Consider the following 14,067-nt stretch of genomic DNA (forward strand, 5'->3'; position numbering starts at 1 on the left):
TACACTGAAAATAATATTTTGCCTCCTACTCAGGATCATAAACATTCTGTCAATTTTATAAATTGTTTTTGCACAACAAACTTATGCCCTTAATTTTGGATAATGATCTGAACACTGACTTTCCTGGGTTAGGTACCTCTTTAAAATACCGGTCAGATATTCCTGCACCTAAACTGTAGAAGGAATTTGAACTTTCTTCATATAGGGTACGGAAGAGCACTTAAAATTTACATGGTAGCAAACATATTTGCTGGAAATATCACACATGCCCACAGAATTCTTCAAATTATGGTATCAGTACAAAGTCTTATCGTAGTCAGTTGCTTATTTCTTTCCTCTGTTGCCTTTGCAAATCCATTACTCTGCCTTAACTACAAGTGAACTACAGGGAAAAGGTTGGTGATTCAAGTTCTAAAACTAAGAAACACAAATTCCTCCTTCTCATTCCAAGTCAGACACTTTTTTTATGAAGCTCTGAATTCCAGTTTTAGTTACATCACATAACCAGCTGTGGGGTTTTTATTTTTACTCACATATGGATTTGTACAATATTGTGATTTAAATTACAGTACTTAAATCACTGTTTACTATTTAAGTTCTTTTTTTCTTTAAGCAAGATAAAGGAGCTCAGTTCAAGAGCAACCTGATATTTTGTAATGAAAAGGTTCCAAGCAAAGTTGTCTGATCTTTTGGTATTTTTGGCCAATAAAGTTTTTGTTCTCTGCCAGTTAATGGAAACAGATGATTTAGAAATATAGAACTGGAATTACTGACAATTGTTTTGCCTTTTCACTATTGACTTGAATTTTCCTATAACAGAAAGACCTACTCCTTCAAGTAGTTATTTTCTATTGTGCATTTACAAAAATTTTTACCCAGCAGGAAAGAACAAAAGACATGTGGGGCTACATTTTTTTAACAGTCCTCATAAATGGCTGAAAGTAGGCTTGCTTAGGTTATCGGAAAGCTCTACAAACATAAATAAAACTCATTTATTGAATGAAGTCATTAATTTCATAAGCTGTCCATGAGAGCAAAGTTTGCTCAGTTGTGGGAAGGTCACATCAGCTCACCTAGAGGTACAGCTCCCCCTAGTACTGAATCTGAGGAAAGCTCCACTGATTTCTGATGAAGAAGCTGCTGGAGCAACTACTTCCTGGGTTCCCTTTCGAAAGGGAAAACTAATTCCCTCCACATTGTGAGGGCCATTCCTTCAAGAGTAGTCCTCAAATTAGTTATCAACATCCTTTTTACCACTAAACTGCAAGCATTTGAAAAACACCGTTTCTATGAGTAGTCTTCCTCTGATTTCAGAGATCAAAACCGGGAATAAGGTTGAATGTTGATGTAAGATCTCATTTTTGCTGCTGTGCTACCAACTTTCTCAGCTACTGTACTCATGTCAAAATTATTCTAAAAATAGAAAAAAAGAACACTATACTTACCTTCCCCGTCCCATCTCCAGTCAGGTATTTCTTTAAATGTCTCATTCAATCACTCCTTTGGAATCTATTTTCAAACACCATAGATATTTCAAACGATGTTAAGCATTTCCTCTGAAAAGTTTGGTTCCATAAAGCCTTGCAGAAGTGCTTAACTTTGAGAGAGGTGAGTAACCAAGTCAGAAGGCATAAAAGCAAGCATGCTTATTATACTCTGTAAGGTCTGAATTTAGGAACCTGAAAGCTGAGGCCTCATACCAGACCTCTTAAATTTACATTAGAATGTTACCACACAAATTAAGCCCACATGGGCTCTAGGGTATAGACACATTGGTCTGACTTCACATATTCTATCTGAACAGGACTTTGTAGATGTAAAACTTAAGTATATTTATGATGTTCTTACGTACAGATAAAAATGCTCCAAAGTCCAGGTAGCTGTGTTTGTGTTCCAGTTTCAGCATTTATAGACCAGGCAGAACAAAGAATTCCTTTAGTAAAGGACATTAAGATGTAGCAATAAGATGTTTAAATCCTAGGCCACGTACCAGTATTATCCGTCATCAAAAATATATTTTGTTTATACCAACAATGTTAATTCCAAAAACTACTACAATTACTAACCATTGTCCTTTTTTAATAGGTCTTAGTATAAACAGACCCGTACAAGTAGATAAATGGAGTTTTAGATCACTGCTACTGTCACAGTACCAAACTCGGGAAACAGAAAAAAGTCCAGTTCAGCTAACAAAGGTACGAAAGAACTGGATCCAATCCCTTGTTTAAACTCTAAACTAAGCTGTATGTTATCCTGTAAGTTTCAGTAATATGCCTGAATAGCCTGATCCATCATCTTAACTTTCTAGGATGTGGATTTTGTGTGAGTGTAATTATATTACAGAAAATATGTAGGGCAAATGCTGTGATACAAAATAAGAATATAATAGTAATAGAAATTACTAATCTTTTTATGAGTATTGCACTGTGTACTTTTCTAAGTCACTAAACAAGTATTCCCTCATTATTTCTACCTTTAATTGCCAATTATAGGAGAAAAAGTCAGCAGCAGACAAGAATCAAAAAGCTAAAGCATACACAGATGCCCAAGATAGAACAGAAAAGCAATCAACCAAGAAAATACCAAAGCCAGAATCTTTTAATAGAACACACAGAGGTATATTTTAACATTTTTCTCAGAAACTCTTTTGATCTTTTCAAAAGTTGAATGAACTGATGGTATTGGTAATTTACATGGGTCTGACAGCCATTAGCTGGCACCTCACTGACAGGAACAAAGTAATATATAAAGTGTCACTGAAATCCAGCTGCTGGCGGTGCTACACTGACAGCAGAGCAGCTCCACAGTATAAAGCATCTTCATACTGCTCTACTTCTAAAAGCAGTTCATGGTCACCTTGGTAAAAAGTCAATGCTTTATCTGTAGAAGTACACTTTAGTTGATAGTTTGTTAATTCCACACTAATCACATACTGATCTCAAGATTTTGGTTGTGAATCTTCATCATAGCTGACATCAACAGATATTTCTGGCTGAGAATCTATTGCTGAGACAGGAAAAGAACTTGTTCAAGGGCTGGGAGTTTCTCCTCATTACAATAATCACTGTAAATAGATTTTATGTAAATCTTAGCCATGGGTTGTCTTCTCATAGAACGGTTATATGCAAGGGACTAATCTATAAACACCTTTATTTTGAAGAGATTCTATAGAACAGAAGAAAGAAGGAGCCAAGGCATCTATTCCTTTATCTTGAGTTTTTATTTCTAAAAATATGAATGTTATGTTCATTATAGTAAGGCTTGTAGAAAGAACCAAGATCTGAATGCCATCATGCTAAATACTTCACAAATGGTAGGAGATGTTACATGACCTAAAGGTCACACATTTACAGAGGTGAAACAGGTAGTTGAGGTCACTTACTAGATCAGTAACAGAGCTAGTAACCTGGAATGCATTAACTCCTGTGTTTTGTACTCCACCTTTTCAGCCTGCAGCCTTTCCAGACCCCACCAGACAGCCGAAGTCACCATTTGTCTTTGAAATCCCCTTTTGAAGTTGACAGAAAACACAGGTCTTCCGAATCTGCCTCTGAATCTCTCTCCTCACTGTTTGCCAGACTCTCTTCTGGCTTACTCCCACTGCCAATATTAAGACTTATTTATTGAAGTCTTATTTAGCTATTTTAACTGTTGCAACTTCATAGGCTTGGACTGACTTATACTCTGAGTGTCTCCACAGCACAGAACCCATTACAATTTCTCCTGTGCAGCAGACAAATGTATTTACTGTAGGCATTCAGTATATACATATCTTTTTCTACTAAAAAGTGGAGCCAACTCGGGTACAGCTTAGAGAGTTGCAGTATATTCTTCATGTAGCAAGCAACTGTGTTGTCAATTAAGGGACAGAAAATCATACATATATTTAAGTACCATTTAAAAGCAAGAAAATTACAATTAGAGTTTAGAGTTCATGTGGTTTCTCTGTTGCATTGTACATGACTTTTCTGGCCCTGTATTTTGCCATTACTGATTCTAATTGCATGCTAATTCATTTAATAAAATGAAACACAATGAAAAAGGTAAAAAGACATTTACCTGGATTCAGTGACACAACGATCTTGTTTAAATCTTGCCCCATCCTGTTATATTTACTAGTAAATAGCATTGTCATAACCCTCAAGACTGAAATACTATTAATAACAACTTAAGCAATGAAATAAGGAAGTAAAACATGCTTTTATTAATGCTTCATGACTCTTAATGTTCCTAGGCAATTTAAGAACATTAATAAAACCCACAATATTTCCTTTTAGAGCATTTAAGAGAGGGCAGACTACTGGTGGAAGAATACACTTGCTTGGAATTTATGAAAGAAGAGACAGATTTGCTTAAATGGGAGCTGAAAAAACTGATGAAAACTGAACAAACTCTAAATGACAGTGTAAAAGAGAACAATAAAGAGGAAGATGCAGGGGAAGAATATGAAAATAAAGAAAAAAAGCCAGATGAACACCTAAATAACAGTGAAAAGGCAGAGAGTAAACGTGTTTTGTTTCCAAGAAACAAAACAGTGATTAATCTGAAAAACAAATACATATTCTCAGAAGCCACTAAGAATTTGCATCATGGGCTTCCTACATCAGGTACAAAATCAAAAAAATGCAGTCTTTGCAACCATGGACATGCAGATCAGGACTGCAGTGAAACAGCTGAATCAAAAGGGAAAAATGCCTTTGGGCTACATGAACCATCTTTTGGTAAAGTTACCAAAACAGGGCGGAAAGACAGTTCCACTGAAGCGAAAGGCTGGGCTCATATGACATTTGCTGACAGGAAAAACAGTCTTATGAAAGAACTCTTTGGACCAGGCTGTGTTTGAAGAGACAACCATTCAAGTTCTAACATGAGAGGAATGAAGAAAGAGAAGTGAGAGGATGCAGGATTACACAAGCCAAATTTCAAACCACCCCTACTAACTAGTTCATAACTTAAAGCATCTAATACTAAGGAAGTTGTCATGATGGTACACAAACTAATTATTTTATTTGATATTTAGCTAAGTACATCAACTTATCTTTACTCTAGAAATATGGATAATTTAAAACTTTTCTAAAAATGTTTTCACTTTCATTAAATGCATATTAAATCTTACAAGTACTGAGAATTTCTTTGCATTCTCTCTGCAGTTTGAATTTTGAAGCTGGTTATTTGTTAGCTAGCTGCAGTGAGCAATCTGCTTTCATAAGCTTCATTATTGGGTTAGTACCAACCATGCAATAAAATAAAATAATTTTCTTTGCTCCTAAAATAGCTTCTAGAATTTACACATAGTAAAAATAATTTGCTATTACGTTGTTTTCACTAGCATTATAAAGATCTAAAGCTTCAATTTTTTTCAGTGTTAGAACTTATCAAAGCAGTTTGACTGGTAACTTCCACAGCCGACATCCAAAGATGAATGTGCAAAAGTAAACTATTGTTTTGGAGAAGTCAGGCATATCCAGTTCTCAAAAAGCCTTCAAAAAATCCTATGTTTAAGGTTATGTAAGCGAGGGTAGGAGGATTATGTTTTGTTCCTCACAGAAATTCATGAAATGTTTCATAAAATCTGAAGTTAGGGAAAACTATGTGTGTTCTATTAAGTTTAAAAGACAGTAGCACTTAAAAAACCCAAAACCCAAACCTTCAAAAAATTGTACTGCAGAAGGTAATTAAGACATTTAGATCTGAACCTATTTGCAGCATGTTTCTTTTCAAAATTTCAAAGGTTTTTCTTGAAGTAGTGCTTAAACTGCACGGTGGACAGGTTTCAAAGAATGACTTTGTGTAGTCAGAAGAGTAGGTGTTTCTCCTCTATGAACTATTAATACTTCTACAACACCTTTATTGCACTCCCAAAGCTAAGAGCAAACAAGCATACATAATCCCACCCTCCTATTTGTACTGACTAGGTCACCAGAAGCCTTTTTGCCCTTACTCACCCAAATGTTTGACTAAAGCAGCCAACAAACTGTGTATTTGATGACTCCATGCTAAGTGTGGATAAACAGCAAATGCCATTGTGAAGATTTTAAATGATGCTGCTTAACTTCACTGTGTTAAACTCCATAACAAGCTAAGTAGAAATATCATTAGCCACACCTTTAGATTCAGAAATATGTCAATGTCATAGTTAAATCATCTGTCCTGAATACTTTAGAAAAATAATAAATTAGGCATGTTGATTCCAACGGTATCTCCCTATGCAAGAACATGAGGTGGGTTTGTTGGTTTGAATTTTGAGGTGGGTTTTTATGTTTTTTAGGAAAACTGTAATTAATATTGAAAAATGGATTAGAAAACTTGAGCTGGGTTGAAAAACTTTATTTCATTAATAAAAGCACAATTATACGTAACATTAAATCACAACATTCTTTTCTTGATGATATTTAATACACCTATGTTCATGTTGGCTAAATGTAATCCCTAATATAAAACAATTTTGTAAAAATTAACATTTAAAAAACCCCATGCATATATACATACACACACAATGTATGAAGTAATTTCTAAATGCAGTGCTAATTATGGAGGGGCCCCAGCCCCTTCCTGCAGGAAGGCAAAGGACCTGAGATAACATAAAAAAATGCATTCCACTGTAGAGAGTGGGAAGCTGAAACAGAATAACCAAAGCCCAGCAGAAGAGGGAAACACATCTCCTGGAGCTTTGTTCAGGCTCATGTCAAAAAAAAAACCCCAAAGGAGGTGTGGAACAAGAACTTTATAAACCACTCATTTATCTTATGGGACAGCAAGGACAGGGTTGCAGATACCACTGTAGCTTGGAAGATAACGCAACTTTGTCGCTGTTCCACAGCCACGGTACTAGGAATAGTTCTGTCCACCTTTAAATTCAAAGAAGGATTTACTCCAAAAGAGAAAACTGTTTTCCCTCCTCCTGCTTGCTACCATTCTGTTACTACTTCAGACATTTAAATCTCTAATTTGCCTTTTTACATTTACACAGCTGTTTCTGTCTATCCTGGACTATCATTAATATATGATAAAGCCCTTAGAAATGTAGTTCTCTGAAGGAACAGCACTGTCTTCTACTTTCTCTTTCTTAACATGGAGCTTGAGAAGGTTGGCCAGACATTTCCTCCCAAAACATGGAAGGAAATAGTTTCAGTGATCCTCTCTCAGTCTGGGAAGCAGAAAAAAAATGTCAAGAAAGGAAAGGTCAGTTATCAATAAAAGTAGCAAAAAAATCAAGTGTTCAATGAATTTTAAAAATCAGGGAGGAAAATGTAGCCAGCCTTCCTGTATTTGGCAACTGAGTGAGTCTCTTAAGAGTTGATTTGCACATATATCAATAACACATTTTCTAAGACAGCTGAAGAATACATCAATTCTAGTGTAAAAAAAAACAAGGAAACTTATTCTGTTTTATGCAAAGCCAACCAAACCACCTACCTCTATCCTCTAGCACCACTTGTCACCAAATACAATATATCCCACCTTTGGGTGAAATTGCCGTATTATACAGCAAAGCTCACTAATTAATTCCTGATGCCAGTGCATTTCCAACTTAACAACAGGAATGCAACACTTGTAGATTTTGGTGAATATATGCCATGACAAGTCTTACGGTTCTGCCGTGAATCAGCGTTCATACTTGTCAAAATAGACACAATATGAGGTTCTATAATCTGAAAAACTAAGGAAAGATAAAATAAATCCTTTTGATACTGACTGATATCTAAAGGAAGTAACAGAAATGACCTCAGACCTAGTCTCATGAAAGATAACTGTTCCTTTTTTTTTTTTTTAAATTCATTTGAAACAGTGATAATGAGAAAGTAGTTGAGGACTCCACAAATTACTGGGATCCTTCAGCTGAAAGGGTGTAGCATGATAGCTACAACTTTATTACAAACCACAAGCCAACATGTAATTCCAACACCACCTGAAAGAGATACAAAACACAGTTTAAGTCATTGCATCAATAAACCTGAAGCACACAAGCTTCTGAAAAACAACTTTGGAAGTATAAAAAAAATGAAACTTAAGAGTTGTAAGGTGAACAGGAACAAAATATCTTTCTTTTTATATACAAAAGTCTCTCTTCAAGGGATAACGGCTAACTCCGTGCTGATCTGGAAAAAAACTGAAGATTGTCCAGGGAAGAGTACCAAATAACATGAATATGAGCCCAAATTCAGTATATATGACCTACAGCCTCTAAAAACATTTGCTATGTCCCTAATAGAAAATGTCTAAGGCATGGCAAGTAACAGAATACTTTCCTAGAACCTAAATTCAAGATTTGAGATGCGTAAAATTTCCTCTGAAACTTAAATCAGTCTTTTTAAAAGTATTAAATCCATACTTCTCTCCTTTCCCCTTGCTCCTCATACAGCTACACAGAAAAATGCTACTGTGACCTTCACTACTCACCCAGAGGCCTTGCACCACTGTTTTAAAGGGTCCTGTCATCCAAACTAGCAGCACAGAAATTTGTATTGGTATGATGGAACAGAGGGTGTGTCCTGACTGTAATACACAGCACATCCACATTGCAGCCTCCACAGAATCATGCTACATAGCTATTCATACCATACACGTGAATAAACTACCTTTTTGGTGATTTTTAGGCATTTTTGTGTTTATCACCTACAGTTCAAAAGTGATCTCCTTACTGTGATTATCAGCCAAGACAAAAAAGGAGTTTTGAAGGCAGATGTGGATGTGAACCTTTTAAAATCCCTTTAAATAGTATTTAAATAGATGTCTTCCAAGGACTATTCCCCCACCCTGCACAGAAGCAGACTCTTGTCCCGTAAGCTTGCTGAATACAAATCATTCTCTAGACAGCTATTACAGATAAAACAACATACAACGTACAATTCCAACAACATACAATTCCAACAACATATTTTGAAATTCCTTCAAAAGCAGTTGGGACTTACAAGCCTAACATGAAGATTCACCAGCTGCATTTTAACTTGATGGTAAATTTCCACCCTACATTGTCCTGTCATTCTGCCTGTCTACGTAGCTCACTAGCATAGAGCCAGCATGGTTTTCACTCAGAAACAAGTATCTACCACCTATGATATTGTTGTGATCATTAATTCATTAAACTGGCCAAAAGAAAAGGATTTAATTAGATAAAAATGCAACAGAAGTGCAATGGAGAGGACAAAACACCAAGAGAAGCATACCTAAATCGTTCTGGAGTTACACTACTATGAAACCCCAGCAATTTATAAGACGGACATGTAAGCGATACAGAGCTATGAAGTATCTACCCATTTGTAAACCCAATTCTACTATTTCAGGGGACTTCTTAACATAAAAATATTTCTGAATTGAAATCTTCTCCAGGGTCTATTTCATATTAAGATAAAGCTGTGCTATTTGAGAAGAAATAAAAATGACAAATAGGCTGTTTCCTTGAATACATAGGAAGCAGCTAATCAAATGTTTGGAACTCCTCCCTGTGTTAAGGGAGTTAGAAGAAACATACAGAAGCAGTGCTTTTAATCTATATATGCTCCTTGTCACTACATTGTTAGCATCTACAGGCGCTTGGGAAATGTATTTTTTTCTACTGTATAGTCCTTACCTGCCACCCCCGTAGGAAAGGCTACCAAGCGCTCCAGCGGAGCAAGCCATTTGCTTGGAAGCACTGTAACTGGCTCAGAATAGTACTTCCAAATGAGAGAGATCATCAAGGCAGCCTAAAATTGAAATTTTTATTAGCTTGGATAATAATACACATCAAAGTACATTTTCACTGCTATTTTGAAGAAGTAAATCACAGATTCTAATTAAAGAGAACAGTTTATTATTTTACATTGTTCTTAAGCAAGTTCAAAATACTTTTAAACTTAATATGACCGTAGCTTTATACAGAAAATTAAGAGGTAGAAGTGAGAAAGTGAAAAATACTGCTTTCTTTTGAGAGCCTCATTCAAGTCTAGCATAGACAAATATAGTAACTGTTAAATTCTGATGACTATGTTTAGCCATGATCCTTGCCTGCTAGGAATCCAGCTAGCTTTAACCCTAAAGATATCTTCAAATTGACTACTGTCATCCTTACTAGCAGGTGTCTTTGGCATGAAGTCTGAACTACAGACACAGTCTGATGAGACACTGTGGCAAAATGTGCAGCAGCTCTAAGTAGATTCGCATCCTCACCAAAAGCACATTTTGTTTTCAAAAACATAAGCAAATACATCTACAGGTATCAGAACTTTCCTAGGTCCAATGCCATCTATAAATGAAAAATACCCAGTAATTAAAGAGCTAAACCAAACTCCTGTCTTGTCATCTCAAAACCAGAAACACAGAGATAAAATGAACTCAAAGCTCTTTCCATCCACAACTACCAGACCTTATCAGCAACATCTCTCCCTTCTGTTTCAAGAAACAGTTTCAATTTGGCATGCACTGTGTCATTCAAATGTCAAACACCTGTGTGACTAATCACCAGCCAATAAATGCAGGAAAGAATTGTAACACTACTGAGGATTTGGTTTAGTAATTTTTATTCATAATAAAATATGTACTTACTTGTAAGATGTAGAAGACGATATTTATAACCCACTTTATTTTGGCTAATTGGGCAGTTCGTGCTTTCACTGTTAAAAAAAATATTACTCCGCATTACTCTTAATAGTGAATTATACTTACATAAAACTATTAAGGTATTATTTCACTCTTCAAATCAGGACATTACACTGTTTAAAAATCTCTTTTCAAATGACTCAGCTTATTCCAAGAAAGCGCTGGGTCTGTATCACACCATAGTTTCTTATTAACACTACTACGAAAAGTTGCAAAACACTGATATCCTAGACAGAGAAACATCACACATAATCAAGAACACTATTCCCAAATGTGAACAGTCACTGTGGTTATTAATTTAAGAACTTGCTTCAGATGAAGCATAAAGTAAATTCTTCCCTTTCTTAAAAGGGGAGAATGATGGCTGTAGGAGATGTACATTTTGCCTTATTTCATTCAGGAACACAGTTAAAACTATTCCTTCACTGAATGAATCTTGGTCAGGCTCAGTATTAAAACTTCCCATGCCCGTTTTTCTTCAGTTACAGTACCTCAGACCAATATAAAGAAGCCCAGTGAAGACAGCACATCTTCAAACATAATGGTGGCCTACAGTCTTCTAAAACAACATTGTTGGTTGTTAAGTAAAGTACTCAAATTGAGGTTAATTGAAATTATTGGGTTAAGAATAATACTACTGAAAGCAATCCAAAGCTGCCAGTTGTAAACATTGCCTTTTCTCCAAGCAAGGAGTCTATAAACATCCCTCCATTCTGCACAGAGGAGGCAGACATGGCAAGTAGTATCCCATCCTGCTAGGATCAGTTAGTGAGTTCGGGCAAAGACACGAGTAAAAGCTCTGGAGCCAAAGGTTTACGTGTATTTTCTACCTTAAGATCATGGGTTATACTACTGTAAAATCCTATCAAGACAAAGCACTACAGCTTTATCACAAAAGCTGGTGCATAAGGTCAAACAGGACTGTAAAATGTCCAGAAAGATCTCATCTGGTTACCTTATAGATGAACACTTCCTCCATTTTGTGGTACACCAATCAAACAGGCCCAACCAAGCCACGCATCCTTTTGCAGTGAAGATGCACAGCCTTATGATGTTACTTGTTTTGTTAATGGCAGAGGACTTCCTTGACTTATTAAAAACATGATTCAGTGATGAGCATCACTCAGAAAGAGTAAATAATTACACTGTGAAATCCAGGAAATTCCTTTTAAGAAAAATTTTATATCTACATCACTCCCTTATCAATGTCTGCAGAACCATACACAACTGAAAGACAAAAGCAATCTCTCCAAAAAGGAAGGGGGGCAGGGAGGAGGGGGAGGGAGGAGCAAACAGACACTGGAAACCGATAAGAGGGGAGGAGAAAAATTGAAGGCGAAATATACTTAATATCGAAAACACTCCTGGGAGTAAACACTGCACTCTACCATGAGTTTTAAGCTTGTCCGTCATTTTGTTAATCTTTCTTTCCAGACGGGCATATCTAGCAAACTCATCCATCATACTAATGGTTGACAGTTCTTGCTTCATGTTCTGAATTTCAGCTCTCATTTGGGACTCCTGCTCTGCATCCTTTTGTAACAATCTGGATATCTAAGAAGTAAAGAAATAGTATCAGTTATTTATCTAGAATTCCACTGATTTTCTTTAACATGTATAAAGCATGATCACCTGTTCTCACACAGAGCAAGACCCTTTCATCAGGGGACAGGAAAACTGTGGCTTAATATCTGCAACATGCTCTAAAAGCCCAAGAATTTCTACTCTCTTGTTCTGACTGAAGCAAACCAAAAAAGGTCAAAGAGAACTGTTCAGCAGCAATTTTACACTTTTCTACTATATTTTCTTTTTACTTTTTCTACTATGGTTAACTGCCTTTTCCTTCTCTATTTCTGCCTTAATTTCCTCATCTCCCCACTCTTGATGATGCTGCCTTCTGAGAACTTTCAAACCTCCCAGGCCCTGCCTGCCGCTGCATCCTCAGCTAAACTTCCCTCCTTGCAATTCTCACCATGCGCTGCTTGGATGACAAGCACCTGAGACTCACAGCAGAGAAAGGACTGGGGAAGCACTCCTTTTCATCACTAGTCTTTTCAGCTCCAGCAGCGACCCTTACTCATTCATCATTCCCATTTCCAGCTCCAGCAGCCTCAGCAAGGGTCTAAACTAATTAATGTGGAAACTTTATTTACTGAAGCCCAGTTTTAGACCTCACCAATAATGCATGGCTCACCAACTGGGAATCACTCCTCTAGATTACAGATTGCCTAGTCTGGGCTGTTAGGAACACAAAAATTGCCATGCTGGCTGAGAGCTGTGATCCATCCAGAGCAGTATCTTACCACTGCCTCAAAACCTGAAGCACAAATTTGCATTCGTTATTTTTCCTACATCTTATCCATGTGTTTAAATGTAGTTTTCTTGTAACACCTTATAGGTTTCTTGGCTAAAATTCTTTCCTGTGGATAGAAATGTAAAAGGGTAGTCACGCGTTGTGTTAGCAAACGTTTTCTCCCCTTCCTTTACTTTCCCACTTGCTTTTCATGAGGCACTACTTGCTTCTTGGTTCAAGAGCTCCTTTTACCTTAGAAATACAAAGAACATAAAATCTTTTTCTTCCTGTTCCTTAGCAAATCTTTCTAGCTTTCTCAAGACACATGTAATTTTCTTCCCCACAAATGATGTTCTCAGTACTGCAGTCAATGAGAACATTACACTACTGTCATGAACCACAGCAGAAAGTTGAGCCGAGTTTCATTAGTCATCTATACTGAGCTCAGTATATTAGTCATTCATCACTGAGCTCACCTTCTCAAATTGCTAATTTACATCTTAAAGGATTTTTATCCATTATCAAACAGCGTGCACTAATCTGTGTTACAGTTCGGCTATTTACATGAAAGAGCCGAATGAGAGATATTTTAGCATTCTTGCTCACATGTAAGTTTATGTGGCAGTCAGAGTTTATTGGTCCGTAATTCCATTATCCACGCTTCCAGAAACACTTAAGAACAGGCCAGGGGGCACCCTGATTAGCGATTGCAATTTAAGGTTTTCTCTTATGTTGCCTAACTCCTGAATCTCTGCATCCACTTATCTCCCTTCTCAACAACGGAGATGTCCATCTGTTGAACACACAGAACACTGAGCAAAGCTCTCCTTTGTATTCCCTGCAATGTCCTAAGGGCTGGAGCCTCAGGAACATCATTTAAGACACTGGAAACTCACTCCCAGGAGCTTTACTTCAAAGACCTGCTTAAGCGATGCTGCTGGAGTCACCCCCTGTCACCATGTCAGATTTCATCACCTCCAGCTCCTCCCACTATCAGCCTCTCGTTTCTTCCAAGGCAAGGAGCAGGCCCAGGCGCTGCCAATGACGGCTGGGGATGCGTTACGGGCACCGCCCGGCGCCCCCTCAAAACGGCACTACTGCCCCCCTCCACTTCACTTAATGACCCTACCTCCGCAAAACCCCGGGCCCTCCGCAAGGCCCTGCGCCGCGGCAGCACCCCCGCCCCAACCCCCGCG

At 37.2% G+C, this 14,067-nt stretch overlaps 2 protein-coding genes across 2 annotated transcripts in view; one reads left to right on the forward strand and one right to left on the reverse strand.

Annotated features, from left to right (window-relative positions):
• LCA5L (Leber congenital amaurosis 5-like) overlaps window positions 1–4,843 on the forward strand; it is a 12,705-nt gene extending 7,862 nt beyond the window's left edge. The window contains 3 exon segments of the mRNA XM_010080960.1: window positions 2,086–2,195; window positions 2,493–2,616; window positions 4,278–4,843. Coding sequence (XP_010079262.1) covers window positions 2,086–2,195; window positions 2,493–2,616; window positions 4,278–4,843 — 800 coding nt within the window.
• Window positions 4,844–7,802: 2,959 nt separating this feature from the next.
• WRB (tryptophan rich basic protein) lies at window positions 7,803–12,138 on the reverse strand. Its single transcript, XM_010080959.1, has 4 exons — window positions 11,967–12,138; window positions 10,525–10,592; window positions 9,572–9,686; window positions 7,803–7,909 (listed from the first exon to the last, which is right to left on the reverse strand). Exons 1-4 carry the CDS (start codon window positions 12,088–12,090, stop codon window positions 7,836–7,838), a joined length of 381 nt encoding a protein of 126 aa, XP_010079261.1. The 5' UTR covers window positions 12,091–12,138; the 3' UTR covers window positions 7,803–7,835.
• Between the last annotated feature and the right edge of the window lie 1,929 nt (window positions 12,139–14,067).

This window comes from Pterocles gutturalis, unplaced genomic scaffold (genome assembly GCF_000699245.1).
Source record: "Pterocles gutturalis isolate BGI_N339 unplaced genomic scaffold, ASM69924v1 scaffold53029, whole genome shotgun sequence".
NCBI lineage: Eukaryota > Metazoa > Chordata > Aves > Pterocliformes > Pteroclidae > Pterocles > Pterocles gutturalis.